The sequence below is a fragment of the Phoenix dactylifera genome, chromosome 18 (assembly GCF_051530095.1).
Source record: "Phoenix dactylifera cultivar Ajwa chromosome 18, Ajwa_hap1_PhDact_Kaust_v1.1, whole genome shotgun sequence".
NCBI lineage: Eukaryota > Viridiplantae > Streptophyta > Magnoliopsida > Arecales > Arecaceae > Phoenix > Phoenix dactylifera.
Window position 1 is genome coordinate 12510570 of NC_143207.1, and position 18003 is coordinate 12528572.

General features: G+C 37.1%; 1 protein-coding gene across 2 annotated transcripts; it reads right to left on the bottom strand.

Moving 5' to 3' along the window:
* Window positions 1–6322: 6322 nt before the first annotated feature.
* On the bottom strand, window positions 6323–14725 carry LOC103718449 (Quinone reductase family protein). Of its 2 annotated transcripts, XM_008807279.6 has the most exons (3): window positions 14590–14725; window positions 13569–14437; window positions 6323–6819 (listed from the first exon to the last, which is right to left on the bottom strand). In XM_008807279.6, exons 2-3 carry the CDS (start codon window positions 14099–14101, stop codon window positions 6591–6593), a joined length of 762 nt encoding a protein of 253 aa, XP_008805501.4. In that variant the 5' UTR covers window positions 14102–14437; window positions 14590–14725; the 3' UTR covers window positions 6323–6590. The 2 variants fall into 2 exon arrangements, with proteins under 2 accessions (XP_008805501.4, XP_089784563.1); XM_089928437.1 differs by having other exon boundaries at window positions 13569–14722.
* Between the last annotated feature and the right edge of the window lie 3278 nt (window positions 14726–18003).

Sequence of the window (18003 nt, forward strand, 5' to 3'; positions counted from 1 at the left end):
TATGCATTGGCTTCTAAATGATTTGATATCTGAGACCAGGTTTCCAGATACACAAATAAGGTTCAGGTCCAAATGATTTAAGACCAAGAGAGTTCAGATAACAGTTGAGAAGTTTTCAATGAAACCAATTCAAGCTATATAAAACAGTAGAAGAATAACCAAAAGAAAAGGCAATGAAAAGCTATCAAGTTTGAACCAAAAATATCAATAACTAAAACCCAGTGCCACTGCAACATCCACATTAGATGTAGTTCTTTAGATTTTTCTCAAGAACAGCACACATGCGACTTCCCTGAAACAAATGAATCAATGGATACAACGTTAGAATCTTGCCCGACGACGTAAGACATGATAAGACATGGCAGTGCAAGGATGCTAGAGGAAGATGCAGGTGATTTCGAGGAACAGGTTTGTGAGCTTTATTTAGAGGGAGGTACATAAAATGGATCATCCTTGTCCATCTCCATTGCGAGGCCATGGAAGTCACAACTAACTCTGTGCTGGTTCCGAGTTTGGAAGTACATATTGAAGGCATTATGAAGCTTTCGCATTTGAATTGAAGCTACTGCAAGATCTGTTAGAAGTTGCCGTGCGATCGGAATGATCGTAAGCATACTTCGCGCTCGCTGCGAAGGATGCACCGCTGTAGTTTGTAGAGCTTGACAATCTGAGCTATTAGATTATTAACATCATCTTAGAATTGCCCCGGTTATGTGAGAACCCATGCGGGCATGTATTTAATCCCATATCAGTTATTTACTGGGTAGATCTTTGGTATTTATACAGAATCAAAGAACTCAAATAATACCTTCCAATTATCCTTTTTGGGTGAGATACTGGGTTGTGACAAATAGTATTAGAGCGGACTGACCCGAAACCTATGTAGACTAGAAGACACTATAGTACGGATTCATTAGGTTGACCACAAGTCGTGGTGCTTGTGATTAGATTTGAACTCTTAGTCTGTGTGCGGACCTGCGTTTAGTCCCATATCGGTTATTTTCTGGATAGATCTTGGCTACTTGTACAGGATCAAGAAATTCAAATAATACCTTCCGGCTAGCCATTTTGGGTGAGGTCTATTTTTAAGATCTTAAGATCATTTATGTCAATAGAAGCTTAAACTCGCTAACTATTTTACTTGCTAGCCCCAATGAATCTACCTCTCATCTTCTTGTGAAATATACTTTTGCTAAAAGTTTATGGTTCCCTTTGAAATTACATCTTAAACATTTCAGGCTGGTCGAAGGACATTCGGGATCTTCGGTCTGACTTGGCGGCGGAAGAAAATCAAGTGAGAATCGCGAAAAGATTGGGACCAGCTCATTGTGTCGATACATTGGCAGATTTGGTTGGAACGAAACGCAGGGATTTTTCTTCAGAAGATTGGCTCGATCCGTTCGTCACTTCATATGGCTCTGAATTTCTTTGTGCTTTGGGGGGATCTCTGCAGCGGGAAAGCTAGAGAGTCAATTCTCAGAAGCCATAAACGCTCTCGTTTTATTCTAGTCTATCATAATTTGTCATGCTATGTGGCAAATTCATAATTTCTAAGCAATAAATCTGGGGGAAGTGCTCTGCTTCCCCCATTTTCAATCAAAAAATTAAAAAGATGAGTGCGAGAAACTGGATATTTAGTCCTTTTAATTGCTGAAGTTGAAGCAATGAAAGCACCTATTACCGAAAATCGAGAGGAAAATTAATGAAATACGCATGGGAAAAGAACAAGATAATCCAAGTTAATCATAACCAGAGTTGGCATTATCATACACTTAATTATTTTTATTTTTTAAGTTTTAAAAAATAAATATATTTTGTACGGTCAAATTATTTTTTAAAAATAAATATGATGGTGATGGTATAGGCGGCGGCAGTTGCACTGGAGGCAATGGAAGCGATGGTGGTATAGTGAGGAGACGATACTAGTGGTAATGGTGTGATAGAGGGAATGATGGTAATGGTGATAATAACAACAAAGATAGTGGTGACAAATGGACCGATGATGTGGCAAAAGTAATAATGATTATTCAGAGCGAAGGTAACAATGATCGTGATAGCAATGGTAAGGGTGGTGATGGAGGAGCCATCAATGTGGTAGAGGTGACAATAATGGGATGAAAGCTATGATGGTAGCTGTGGAGGCGGTGTTTGAAATGATAGTAATAAACATGAATTTTTTTGTTTTTGAAAATACCAAATGTAGGTATTTCTTCCTTTCATTTTTCTAAAAATAATAAAAGTTTCATTAAAAAGAATAAAAAATAAAAACAATAATATCAAATATTTTCTTATCTCAATTTTTATAACTATATTTTTAAATATAGAAAATAAGAAATAAAAACGGTGCTAAAAAAACCCTGAATCAGAAATTTGCAAGCATAGCTAAAAACTCTTCATGGATTGAATACCAGAAGGATGAGGTGACAGAGCTGATCCAGAACACCCAAGAACTTCTTCCTACAGAAAGGTTTATCAGGATAAACATACGCCAGCAAAAGAAACCACTTATTTTTCCTACAAAACCAAATTATTCGCCATTCAAGTACAGGACGAGACAAAGATTTGAGTTGCTTACTTGATGTTTACTTTGTCGGAAGTATTAGCAGTCACATCTTTCATCATGAATTTAAGAGTATTGTTCTGGATCAACAGCTGCACTTTTAGGTTCTCTGAGGCCTTCAACTCTTAGTGTTGAGGAATAATAATCCTACACAGGATAGGTTAAAAATGCTTTTGGTATTTATATGTTCTTAGGCCCATCCATCTAAATATCCATATTTTTAGATAGATAGCCTGCAGTTGCTTCTTGCCTGTTGAAACTCCGGTGTGTCATCCTTTGTTTTGGATTTCATGCTCTATATCCGTTAAGAATTCTTATGGTGCTTATTTACTTTTGGCCCATCCATTTAAATGCTTGGATTTTTAGATAGAATTTTAATACATGGAATGAGAGATTCCTCTTGGAGTTTTAATTTTAAAAAAATAATTTTTTTATTTCCAAATTTTTAGTTATTTTAAATGTTTAAAAATATTTTTTTGTGAGACGTCTTTTATAGAAGAGTTGGTACTCTTTCAAAAAAAACGTTGGTTTCCAAAAAAATACGGTATTTTTGAAATATTATGTATCTTTCAAACCATCACGTCTCTTTGGTCTTCGGATAGAATCTATAAATAGATTCCTTCGGGATTAATCAAAATCTAATCAAATCCATCTCTTACTCCCGGGAGTTTCTTCCAGAAAAAAGTTGGTAATTAAAGACCAAACTCTTTCTAACAAAATGAAATCAAGAACATATAAAGATCTCACCTTCAGAACACATCACCTTCCAAATGATATGAAAATAACTGAAGATAGAAACTTAGAAAATTATAGTTTGGATAGGCTTAAAACGGAGTGAAACCAAAAGGTCTCCTCCCCAATAGAGAGAAGCATGGAAACTCGAAAGAGACTTTAAAGACTTGTTTGGATCGTGGGAAGAATTTTTTCTCACCGAAATAATTTTTTGAAAAGTTAATTTCTGAAAATATAATATTTGATAAAAAGTTTTAGCATGATTGGTTAACCATAGAAAAGTGGTACATTCCAAAATGGCTTATGTTTAGTTAAGCATCTACTTTTCTAGAAAAGTTGTATGGAATAGCTATTATATTCTTAATAAAGAAAAAGATCTTATCCATAGATTTTGATGGTTTAAGGATAACTTTAGAAAAAAAATTCTAATTTATAACAGGTGGGATGGTAGCTTTTCCATATTTCTCATAAGTTTTTATTTCTCACAAAATATGAGAATCTTATTCTCATAGGAATGCTTCTTCTTTTTTTTTTTTTGAAAACTCCAACCAAATAAGAAGTCTTTTTTAATTTTCTTGTTGACTACTTTTTTTTTTCTTTTTTTTCTTTCTTTCTTTTTTCGTGAATCAAACACGTCCTAAAAGGGACTCAAAAAAATATTTATAATTTGCCCATAAATTTAGAAAAAGGTTCCATTACTTACCTTGCAAATGCAATCCAACTAATAGATCCATTAATCTTGAAAATTTTTTCTCAGAGCCTAATATTTCAAAATTATACTTTTCTTTAGAATTTCATCATAACATTATAAAAATAAAAATTCTAAATTTCAATAACCTCATAGGGTTGACCAAGCGAGAATGCCCGACACCCCGGTCGGTCCGATCAAAGTGAAATTCATCGAATCATGCTTGAACTAGGACACAATAGTTCAATAAAGATCGGAGCAATCAAATCTATCAGTATTTGGCAAGGGCCGGGGCGGGGTTGACACGCCGCCCGACGGCCCTAGATTAGGACCTTACCAAGGTCAATTCAAAATTACTATGAAGAGTCCCTACTGGATCCAACTACCCTAGAGAGAGAGTATAGAGAGAGTTCGATAGAGAGAGAGAAAGAAAGTTCAGTAGAGAGAGAAAATTCAACAAGAGAGAGAATCTTAGTTTAAGTTCAATCGGGGGTTGGGTTTGGTTGTCAATGGCACAGTTAACTTAGATCAATTAGCATATCTGGCCCTAAATCAAGAGAGAGAAAGCATGGAGAAGAGAGAAAAGAGAGAGAAAGGAAGCTTCTCTCTCTAACCAAGGAAGAGAAAGAAAGAGCCCCCCCCCCCCTCAAAAAAAAACCCATGAAACCAAGATATCCCGATGATGGGTGCCCTGCCATGGATGCAAACTATTGTGAGGAACCGGCAGAGACCTCGGTGATAAGATCTGGCGGCGTTGCTAGTTGAAAAGAACGAACAAAATCAAAAAATCCGGCTACTAGCAATCGAAGAGGGATTTGAAGAAATCTGGCTACGAGCTTCGATCAGAGGCTTAGATTTTCTGGTGGGATCGAAGAGAACCTCAGAGGAGCTCTAAATAGAGGTGGAGGAAGGCTGGAATATATATAGTCACTTTTTTGTTGTTTAATAAAACTCGACTAGAGGGGTATTTTACAAAAATCCTCTTGGAGTCATGTTGTTATTTCAAAGTTCAATAAATGTACTTATATTAGAACTAAATAGACATATTTGATGAATGAGGATCTAGATCTCAAATAGTTACCAAAGTTTAGATGATTATGGTTATTTATAAAAAAATTATTATTTAAAAATATTAGAGAATATCATTGCAAAAGAGTATCCTTATCGGAGTAAAGCTACAGGGCTCCCATTATGTACATACCAACGTTCTCTTGCCACAACCACATGGCATTAAGGGATTCAAGCAATTTATGAGATTTTTTGTAAGAGGTTCCATGATTATTAAATTGCTAAATCATCATTTTTGAATCTGATGAAATTTTCATGTCTGCAGGAACCTTGATAGCATTTTCGTTTTCATCATTTTACAAGATAAACATCTAATTTGGGCACCACCCAGCTGGATTTAATTGCAAGAACAACTCTAAAAATAGGTATGTGTGCGTATATATGTAAATTTTTTTAATAAATCATATTAATTAAGTACAGTAGAATAAATCCACCTTGAACCTAGGGCACAGTGACTTTCAGCCAGAATAATGATCCACTGGACACCGACTGAACTAGTTTGGACCAGACAACCACTTGCTACTTGCTAGCCTGATTCACAGAAAATATAGAAGAAATAGAACCAATCTAATGTTTGGTGGAACTTAATTTTTTGCCCTTGCAAGGGGCACAATTTGTACCACTGTCCTTGATTATGATGCATATATGTAATCAATATTCATGAACACTGGCATCTCTTCTGTTCAAAAACATCAAAAAGAAGCGTTAAAATCTATTTGGTTGCTTGCAGAAGGTTCAGGAACACTAAATTTTCTGGAGTAAAAAGATTTTTTCAACTTTTTGGATGACGGTAAACTACAAAAAATAAGAAACGAATTTTCTCAAATTTAGCTAAATAAAAAAACTAGAAGTAAGAGATTCTATTTTTGAGCTTTTTTTTTCCTTTTTTATATCCTTTTCCTTTTCTATAAGTCTTTGCACAATCAAGCTAACCTAAATTGAATTGATTGGTGATTGAAAATTCATAAAACCTACACCAAAAAGTTGGGACAAAATTGAATGGCTGTCACCATGGTTTATTTGCAATAGCAACCATTGTGTAGTGCCAATTAATGCACAGGTATCGAACTGGTTTTAGTTCAAGCAGAATCAAGTGGCAATAGATACATCAGAAAGAGCAGAGAATGTCACAACAGCAGCTGATTCAGTACCAGCATTGAGGCTTCTACACAATATCCCTTTTCTTGATCATTGCCACTTAGAAAAACTGCTTGCAGTGAAACACTGTTAACCAAATTTATATACTAGATTAATATAGAAATATACAATATAACTGAGAACGCAAAGGAATAACATATCACAATCTTTTTATTCTCGTGATATGATGCCATTGTTGTGAATCATGTAGTGTCTTGCAGTACTTTGGCAAATGATAAACACAAATAACCAGCATAAGGCGCAAAACTAGGACATGTACCAGGCACAGTAAAAAGGGGAGGAAGAATCATAAAACAACATTTTCAAAATACGGGGGAGAGAATAGAATAATCACGAAGATTTAAACTGTGCAAGATATCTGGTTGCTTTGGTTGATTGGATAACTTAAAGATGCACCAGCCTCTTGACTATTGAAGCCATATATTTTCCCTGGTGCTCAGCAAGAGCAAGCTCCATTTCAGTAGGTTCCCTTGAGCCATCACCGGCGAAAACACCAGCACCATATGGAGAACCCCCTCTGATGTCATCCATCTTGAACATACCTGCTCCAAAAGTGTAACCAATGGGAACATATAGCATCCCATGGTGGGCTAACTGGGTAATTGCAGTCCATCTGTAAAATGGAAGCAAATTAATTATATTTAAGCTGCTGACAATATCAATTTCTTTTAATTTTCAAAAAAAAAAAAAACTAATAGAGCATGTAATGGAGCACCTTCAGATGTTCCAGGTACTAAAGTTTAACCCAATTTTGAGAAAGGTTTTAATTTTTGTTTTTAAGCTCTTACGAAAGCCGATGAAACCAAAATGAGTGTTAAAAGTGTTCCTGGAGGATAAGCAACATTTTGGGGGAACATGCAATATATTTAGCACTAAAATGTCAGAAAGTTGTTAACCCCTTCCACCATTAAGCAACTTAGCATTAATAATTAATCAATCATGAAGTACTGTTACCTAGCAATTATCTCATCCACTTTATCTTGAAAGTTAGAAATTAACACATCTGCTCCCAATAACCAAGCAACATTCACAACAGCTACCAATACAATGGCCTTAGAAAGCTATAAGACATACTTTTATGGTTAACGTTCCACAATATTATCTCTTGGATTTTCTGAAAACCAACAAGCAGTTCGCAGTTAAAGGACTTCACTAGACTAATCATTATTTTTTTAAAAAAATAGATACTGAGAAAAAGAAGCTTGCTGCAACCACTTCACTAAGTGTACCGGCACAAATGCGTCAAATCTCAATAGACTCAACTTACCTCTTAAAAAGTTGAAAACAGAAAATTCAAATGTATTCTTATAGTTTGATGAATTTTTTTTTTTATGAACAAATCGTAAATTATTGTCATCGTGGAGTCAACAGTTCTTTGACTAATATCTTCCAATAATATGCAATAACCACATGATTCCACTAAACAGAACCTCTTTCTTTTTTCTCAGAAAAAGGACACACTGAGAAAGAAAATCCTATGGAAACCACTCACTGAATGTTTCGCAGAGATGAGTCAGACTCAATAGACTCAATTTACGTCTTAGAAAAGTAAGAAGAAAAAAAATTAAGGGCCTGTTTGGATGATTGCGCTGAAAATCCTAAGGGATTCATGGGTTGGGCAAGTACAACCAACAACCAGCAAAATCATAATATTTTAAGGGTCTGTTATAACTTTGCTGGTTGTACTGGCCTAACCAACGAATCCCATAAGATTTTCAGCCCAATCATCCAAACAGGCCTTAAAAAATATTTTTATAGTAGGATGGATGCTTCTTTATAAGCAAATGCTAAGTTATTACCATCAACAATTCTCTGCCTGATATGATGTCACCAAGCTAGTTAGTCGTATGATTTCACCATTAATCAAGACATTTCAACCCCAAGTCCATAAAAAGTGATTTCATAGAAATCTTTATGCCAAGAACTGAGCGATCCTACAAAAAAATAAGCAATGGAGGAATCATGTGCTGTTGCCAAGAAATCAGATAAGATCCCTTAGTTGCCTCTCAGACATCTATAAGTGAGTCAAGATAGTGTCTCCCTGACCTTGATCATCCCAACTTGCGTAAGTCCACTTTACAAAAGTTAGGCACCTAAGACAGGTTGTATGGTCAAGGCCATCAAGAGCTAAATACGATCCCAGATGCCAGGGTTTAAGGTGGATACTTTTTATGCACTGGGAATCTGGCATGGAGCTCAGATAGCCACAAGCTAGTTACTACCAACCACATGCCAAGAACAAACTGAAGGCCTTCAAGTCATCTAAAAAAGATATTTTGTTCGGCATCGAAGTCATCATTAAGCACAAAGATTTTAAATAATTATCTTACAGATCCAAAATAAATAATAAATAAATTACCATTTTGAACTAATATATATATACATACATACATACATACATATATATATATATATATATATATATATATATATATAGAGAGAGAGAGAGAGAGAGAGAGAGAGAGAGAGAGAGAGAGAGAGATGTAATAATTAGTATAAGTGTTTGCATCTCTACAAGTTTCTTGTTTGACAATATTGGAGTCAGGGCTACCAATCTATCAATGCCTGTGTAACACCTCGTCATCTTTGAACATGAAGCCTCCCCCAAACAGAGTGCAGAATCTGGGCTACAGCCCACTTTGCAACTTTCGTACGATTGTGAGCATCAAATGTAACACTAATAGGCATGTGCTAGCAATAGTAAGTGCTTTTCCAATCTTATCTCAGTTCTGCATTTGTTCATGTAGGTCAAGTAATCTTGGCATCACTGTTATCAGAAGCAATGTTTCAAATTCCAGACTGTCCATCAAACTGGAAAAGGGACCAGGTTAAGTGTCACCGATTCAATTTCATTCATTCAAAAAAAAAGTATCACCAATTCAGCGACCACATCAACCCAAAATAAACTGTGATATCATCACGATATAATAAATGTATTAGTTATTGATTAAATATTAATATAAATAGAATAAAATCACAAATTCATATGAAAATAGAGAATCTTTTTTTTAAGTACGTCTCTAACAATTTCAACACTTTTTACGTTCAAAAAGAATTACAAATATATGGAAAATATTTGAAACTTTCTAGTTCAATTCTAGCACATGCCTACTAATTTTAAACACTTTTTATGTTCACATAACATGACAATAATGCATAATCATGGTATATTCTCATACAATTAAAAATTTTCAAAATGAAAAAATCATAAATATATAAAACATCATAGATGCTCTGACTCATGTTTACCCATTTTCTCATTCAATGGACAGCCCAGTTTTTTTTTAAAACTCCATCTATCCATCTCCAATCTTACATCTTTAAAAATTTAACCCAAATCTCTCCTCCACCCTCATCCCAAAGAAGAAGATGAATAGAATCTCTTCTTCTTTTTCCAAAACGATTTTATCTCATCTTTGCCAAATAAATGTTATTCCCACTTATAAGATCCCTGGTACCCCAAATGCAAAAACTTTTCCAGACACCCCAATTTAACCACCAAAACACCCTCATCACTTTCCTCTTCAAGCCCTATTCTCCTGTTTCCAGGTTGCATTATGCTCACCAGCCATAACAATCTCATGGGAAATAGAAGGAAAAAATGTGGAGGAATGAGAAGAGAACTCCCAAGGCTCTCTAATGCCTACTCACCATTCCACCATCCCACCTGACCACCACCAACAGTTTTGGCCGGGAAAGAGAGGCGCAAGCAGGCCTCAAGATTTGAGATTAAGGGAGAATGACTAATCATGAGGTCTTGATGTGTCATGGATAAGAAGGTGGCTGGTCTAGATAAATCTTGCAGACCCCTATCTTCATGGGAAAATGTGGGTTTATAATACATAAAAAACCAACTAGTTCATTGAGAAATGGTTCATTTGGATCGCCGGTCAAACCACCTGTTCAAGAGATTCTCACAAAATAAAATAGTTTTTCCATCTAGATGGGTTTGGGGTTAAACAAGATAGGTTCAACCGATTAAACTACCTGGCCCGGTCTGGTTTTAAAAACATTAATTAGAAGTACCAGTATCCGTGTCTATGCTTTTAGCTATAACAGTTTCAAAAAAATTAAACAAGGGTAAGATTTAGTACTAGTATCAGTAAGTTCATTATCAAGACTAAAATCCATAAGTAACAGAAGATTTTCCAAATCCTTTCACACAACTACCATCGATATTATTTTAGGCCTTTCCTTCCCTCCTGACCCTTCAACACATATTTTAATCTCTCACAATGGCATAATTGTCTTTCTTAGATATGTCCAAAGCATCTCAACCAAATCTTTATTTGTTAAATGATACTAAACGCTCAACTCTATTTCTAACCACTTAGGGAATATTCAAGCTCAAGAGCAATCCAAATTTTGCCGCATTGTTTCAGTAGAAATCTTCTGTGTATGACAGACCAAAATCTGTTTGATTACACATTAAGTCTTTCCTCTTAATTTCATTTCATTGTGAGAAAAGATCAAATAAATCATTGTGAGTTACTAATGCCCTTTTCTAGTAAATGAAAAATTAGTGCTCTCTTACTATGACTAGCAAGAACAAGGAGGGCCTGAACTGAACTCTGCCATACTTTACAAAAAAGCAAGCTGGCATGTATCTAAATCATAGTAAAATTGAAGCTGTTCAGAATTCAGCATAAGTCTTGGCGCATGAGGCTCCCACCACTAAAGGGTCTGGGGAGGGTCCGTAAGCAGAGAGGCCGTTTTCGTGTTTCCCACCGATGACATTCAAGTCACAATAGAGCACCCTTACGATTGCACCAAGGACAGAATTTAGCAAAAGTAAAGACTATACATAAAAGGGAATATTACTCCAGTAAAAAAGAAATGGTATTGTTAAACAATATCCATACTAGATATCTGATGTTCTCGAACATGGCTTATTCATGCATTATCCAAATTTCATGATAGCTCTAATACTGGGTTTCATGTTTATCGATCTATATATCACTACATCAGGAGAGCCACATGAAACTTCTGAGATGCAAATAATATATCGTTTTAATCTTCTGAAGAAAATAATGCAACAAAGTATGACATCCTGATTCCTCTATGCATCGATCAGAATTCATTAAACATTAATTTCTGAAATACTTGTAAATAAGAGCATGCAGCACCATGCACATATATACATATGATGATCTGTGACACATCAGCTGTAAACACTCAGCCAGAAAACAGAGATTAAGTAAGAAAATACAAAAACTTAAGAACAAATCAACCAATATTAATGCTAAAAGAAAAAGTGGGGATCTTTTAGATGGCTACAGTTCAACTATCGAAAAATAAAATTTAGAAATACGTTCATTGCCTGGAAATTCCCTAATTCATGAGAAAATTTTCTATGTTCTTGATCTTTTTCCCCCTCCACCCCACTCCTTTACCAATGGGAATTGGGACTCAAAACCTAACTTGGCTGGGACTGAGCATACATAAATCCCATTTTTCTTTTCATTAGATGACAAGTATAACTGATATTCGGACTGGTGGGTGGTTTAGGAGACCCTATGCAGCAGAGTGTGCTCTTATTGGTGCTATAACAAAAATGTAGAAGTGATTTCCTTGAACACTATCACATATAGAAGGAGAATCAGGGTTACAAATTTCGAGTTAGCACAAATCAAGGAGTACATCCAGATAACAACTGAGAGCTAATATTTCAGCAGTGCTGAGATGAGATGAGAATGATAGGTGTCGTAACTGAGTTCTGTATTTATATCTGATTCCATGGTTATGACTAAAGCTTGATGAAGCATCAGACCAAGATGGCTAAGGATAGTAAAAAGTGCTGGATAGATTCAATATGATTTTTGGGTGTTAGAAAGCTCAAAATAAGACCAAAGCTAAGCTGCTTAAGTGCTAATCCATGTATTTAATGACCTTGATCATTTGCTCTCTTCCAACTTATTGTTTATCCATAAATGCCTGACCCACAAGTGACTAGAACTAGAGGCGTTTACTCCAGAATTTCTTGGTTGCTTTTTTTGCTTAGTTGGTGTTTCTTTTTTCACATCTTCTTTTTCCTCTTGCTTATCTATTTGCTGCCCTCTTTCTATATTATCCCATTGAGTTGAGGATGAAAGTACCTCTAGCTACAGGGGCAAAAAAGTGTCATCACTCTTCGCCACAGAAAAATTTGATAAAAGCCTATGAAACTATGCAAACTTTCTACAAAAAATCGATATATATTCCATGATTTATCTTCCAAGAATATAGACACAAGAGGATTACCATCAATATTAAGCAGGTCGAACCCTCTATGGATCTCTTCTCTCATTCTGTATGTTCCTTCATTCATTTTTCTCCCCTTCATTCTCTTCCTGTTCTTCCCGATCATTCATTATCTTTTCTTCATAGTTGTTAAGTCTAACAATTTGAAGGTCAGAGGTCGAGTTTTGTAGACTCTAAGGAATCTAAGTTTTAATCTACAAACTGGTTGAGCAGATATTGAGTCAAAACATGATCAGGATATACATAAAAACAGGCAAAATCCCAGGCAAGTTCCTAAATGCAGTCAAACTGCATAATAAGATGACCTAGACATGCCTATTCAAAACAGTTCACTAAGCACTTCATATATAGTAAAGCAGTGAGTATAAAGGAATGACTGAACAAAGATGCTTATGATTCTTTCAACTTCAAGTAAATTCTATCCACAACAAACAATCAACATAGCATGCCTAGGGGCATGCACCTTTAAGATTTTATCTGAAAACTCATTAATAATATTACTTGCATCAGTAGCACTGGTTTATGGCTCCACCAAGGACATAAAATAGCAGGAACACAAAGTAAATTAGCCATGTGCCCAACTGGAAAGGAACATTTTAAAGTCATGTCAAAAACTCTCGTATAGTACAAAATTAATCACCAGATGGAACAATAGCAACTCCATAATTAAAATGAAAAATAAGTATGAGAGAATGATGATGCTTAAAGGACAATAATTCTAAATACAACTATATAAAGGTACTTTGTATCACCTTAGCTGTAAAGCTTTGTGCTAATTCAACATTAAGTCTCCAGACAAACAATTAAAATTGACACTTGCTTGTGAAGGATCAAACCATTTCTTAGGCATCACATGAACTTCTTAATATATGCATCAAGCAAAACATGCATTAGCAATAAAAAGAGCAGTATAAAATTGCAGTCATATAGTAAGAACTATAAGAAAATTTAGCTGATCCCTTCATTGTTTCCTGTTATCGAGCACTAACAAATGCCAAGATATTCAATGAAATAACACAAATTAGTACAGATCTACCCCATAAAAAAATCTGATTGGAACAAATAAAAAAGATCCAAATTTTATATACTACGCGAATATATAAATAATAGATGGGTTCTTACGCAGTGGTTTCCTGCCCTCCTCCCTGGGTCCCAGTGCTCACAAAGAATCCGGCGGGCTTGCCAACGAGCTTCTGCTCCCTCCACAGGTTCCCAGTGGCATCAAAGAAGGCCTTCATCTGCGCCGCCATGCACCCAAACCTCGTCGGGAATCCAAACAGTATGCCGTCCGCCTCCACCAGTTCCGCCGCCGATATGACTGGGATCTCCAGGTCCTTGGGCGGCGCCTTCATCTGCTCCAAGACCTCCGGCGGGAGCGTCTCCGGGACGCGGTACAAAACACCCTCGACACCGTCGATGCCGTCCACCCCTTTCTTCATCTGCTTCGCCAGGCCCTCCACGTGGCCATACATGGAATAGAACACGATGAAGAGCTTCAGCTTTAGCTCCGCCGGCGGCGGCGCTGCCGCGGCATCGGAGTCCTCGTGGCTCTTGTCCTCGGGGGGGACAGGGGCGTTCCTCGCGCCGACCGCCTTCTCCGACGCGACCGCAGGCTGCCGCTTCTTGCTCGGCACGCAACCTCCTCCTTTCCCCATCTCTCTCTCAAGTCTTTCTTTCCCTCCTCTCTACTCTCTCATCAAAGATCGCTCCAAATATCCGAATTTTACTCCCTTCCAAAACCCTAGCTTTCTGGTTTCTTCCCACAAATTCGACTCCTCGCTAATTCCGCCCCAATTCACAAGAAAACTTAGCTTCTTCCCTTATTTAAACAATATTTTATAGATGTCTGGAATCAGTCGATAACAGCTGGAACAAGAAGAAGAAGCAATCCAATCTCTAGCGAAATCCCTTCAATTCTTTCCAAAAAGAAAACCTGTTCGATGTCGCCAGCTTCCACAGGACGAATCAAATCGAATCGAGTCGATCCCGATCTGGACGAAAATAAAAGTAAAAAAAAAAAAGGAATGGGTGATTATGCGTTCTATAATGGAAATCAAATCTTTCCGAATTTGAGCGATACGAATCGAAGAGTAGAGATCAAGGCTTTTCCTCAGCAGGTTTGGATTTCGATCTCCATTCTTACCCTAAAATTATTTCACCAGGGATGCTTTCGAGATCCGAATCGCGTCCAAATTCCGCTTTGTTCTTTGGAGTACTGATTTAATAAGCGCGTCGGAGACTGGGTCGGACTTCCAGAAGGTTTAACTGTCACCCACACGGTGACTGAATCAGCTGTTTCTTTATCTGCAGCCAAGTTGGATAAATTACCTATCACGTGGCGACGCGTGGCCTGTGGAGGAGCCAGAAAAGGCTGCTATAATGTCAATAGGGGTAGGTAGGGATGGCAATTATTAACTTATTAGATCGCTGAACTTATTTCAATTAGTTACAGATAAGATTAGATTATCTATTTAATAAAATAATTAAATTTAATTTAGAATTTTTAATTTATTTTTTAAATCAGGTTGAGATAGATAGATTTTTGATTTGCCATATATTTGATCCGATCTAGATACCAACGTAATTGACACCCCTAGAACTTTAGCTCTTTAGGTTGGCATGGTATCTTCCATCTTTGTGGTTATTAGATTCGGATTTATAAAAAAAATAAAAGTAGTTAGAAATGCAGTTGAGCTGATCTAAGTTAAATATCCAAAGATTTGAGCTCGACTCGATTTAAAATATTCAGGCTCACAACTCGACTCGAGATCGTTCGAATTATAATATTTAGATTCAAACTTGACTCGATAAAAAAGAAGAAATATTCGAGATCGACTCAACTCAACTCAAACATCAACTGAGCCAAACTCGAGCTTGAATTTGAGCTCAAATTTGAGTCTTGGTCATATTTAAATAATATGATTAAAAGCTAGAAGTTAGGTCGGATTAAAAAAATATATACATGTTATATTTTAAAATATTAAATCAATACTATATATTATAAATAAAAAATAATATTTTTGTAAAAATACAAACTCGACTAGGCTGGTAAGACTGCACGCCAAGTATTTTGCTACTTAAGCTCGACTTAAAAAATCCATTCGAACTGCTCGAGCTCGATAGGTCGAGCTTGGACTCGAGTCAAGCTCATGAGAATATTGATGTGGGGTCGGAGCCCCGACACCAGCCCACACACCGGCCGAGCAGGGAAAGCATCTGCGTCCCTCGCGAGGTATTGTCCGCTCTGGGATTGCCGCTTTCGGGTCTGCGGGAGGTCGCCCAGGGCCGGAGCCCAATGACAGTCCCGAGCCCTGACGGCGCGGGGGTCCGCGGAGGTTGCCCCCTACCGGCAGAGCGATATGGTATTGTCCGCTTTGGGAACCGTGGGCACTTTGGCTCGCACGGTGGCGGACCCACCTGCAGGCGCGTGGCTGCTGGACAGGTGTCCCTCACGGTTTTGTCCCCCGTAGGGGCGCCTCGTGAGGAAAGGTTTTAGGCCTCCTCATTATAAGGCACAGACCTTTCCGCTGATTAGCCGATGTGGGACTAAACTGGGAACCCCATCCCACAACACAGCCCCCCCAGTGGGAAGGTCTGTGCGTGGCCGGGTCCCTTCCTCTAGCGCCATCTGATGTGGGGTCGGAGCCCCGACACCAGCCCACACACCGGCCGAGCAGGGAAAGCATCTGCGTCCCTCGCGAGGTATTGTCCGCTCTGGGATTGTCGCTTTCGGATCTGCGGGAGGTCGCCCAGGGCCGGAGCCCAATGACAGTCCCGAGCCCTGACGGCGCGGGGGTCCGCGGAGGTTGCCCCCTACCCTCACGGTTTTGTCCTATAAAAGGTGCCTCGTCTGAACGAGAGAGTGCTGGAGCAGCTCAGCTCGGCAGAGCGATATGGTATTGTCCGCTTTGGGAACCGTGGGCGCTTTGGCTCGCACGGTGGCGGACCCACCTGCAGGCGCGTGGCTGCTGGACAGGTGTCCCTCACGGTTTTGTCCCCCGTAGGGGCGCCTCGTGAGGAAAGGTTTTAGGCCTCCTCATTATAAGGCACAGACCTTTCCGCTGATTAGCCGATGTGGGACTAAACTGGGAACCCCATCCCACAACAAATATTATTGTTATTTTGCTTGTGAGCTGCTCGACCATTTGCATCTCTATAGATGGGAAACATTACCCTAAAAATTTAAAAATTCTTAATTAACCAAGAAAACTTATTGTTTTAAAAAATATTTTCTTTAATCAATATAGTCTGGCCGTTAGGAACAATCATTATGTGATAATTTAATAACCTTGGTAATTCATGAAATGTCCCAGGCTTTTATTCTTTGAGTGAAGAAAGTAAAAGTTATGAAATTTAATAACTACCGTACCTCCTTTTTACCACCACCTGCACGTATGGCAGCCGGGCAATGTCATGAGACTCTGGTACTTCACCTGGCAATCCATTCATTTCCTCAAGCCCTTTCTAGGCTCCTGCCGGTTTGCTAGGGTTCGTCAGCAGCTTTGGCATGTTAGATTGATAATAGTGTTGCATGTTAGATTGAGGACCATTCCAAAGGTGATTCGATCAATGACTATCAGCCTTCCAATTTAACTTCGAACATGCGTGACGAGCAAGGTCGTGAACTTTTTGCTGCCGAAGGCCTTGATTGGATTCACCTATCCAAATATAAATAGAAATTTGAGTATCCGACTAATATCTGTATTTATATCCATAAAAAATAAATAAATATGGATATAGATAGACAACTATCCAATCTGTATTCGAATATTCGATTCTATTTATAACTCTATTTAATTTTATATAGTACTCATGAACTTTTAAGAAAAAAAATGAATATATTAGCATACTATTAATTTGATTTATCACTCATTTAGTAATATATTTGATTCCATGGTCATAAAATTTAAGTATCTGACTTATATATCCATCTTTATATCCATATTTTCGGTATCCAATTTGTATCCATTTCCATTTAAAACAAATATAGATATAAATTTTTATATCCAATTAACATCCGTATTTGTATCTGTATTCGTCAAACAAAATAAATATAGATATAGTTATACTAGTATCCGATCCGATTTTAGCCAAAGGTCTAAGTATGCAATTTTTTTCTATTTTTATTTAAAAACATTATTAAGCTGATCTTGATCATTTGATTCAATTTGCTAGTAATGTCACAGGCCAGATGAATGGCTGGACCAAGCTGAATATATATTTTCAAAGGGTTAATTGAAATTTAAATTTAAATTTTTCGACTGATAGTGCTTCTCATCCAAAGTTGTAAGGGGTTGCTGTAATTTTGTCTTTAAAAAAAAGTTCTAAGCTGGTTTATTAGCTTGAATAATAATAATAATGATAATTGTTTCTCTAGTAATAATGATAATATCTTCTCAAAAAAGAATAACAGTAGTTATACTAATAACAATATCATTGCTGATTACTAGAATATTTAATTATTATAGTATAATTCTACTTATAATAATGATATCATTGTATTATGTAATATGAGTAATATTAAGGGTGGCAAAATATGACCCGACTCGCCAACTCG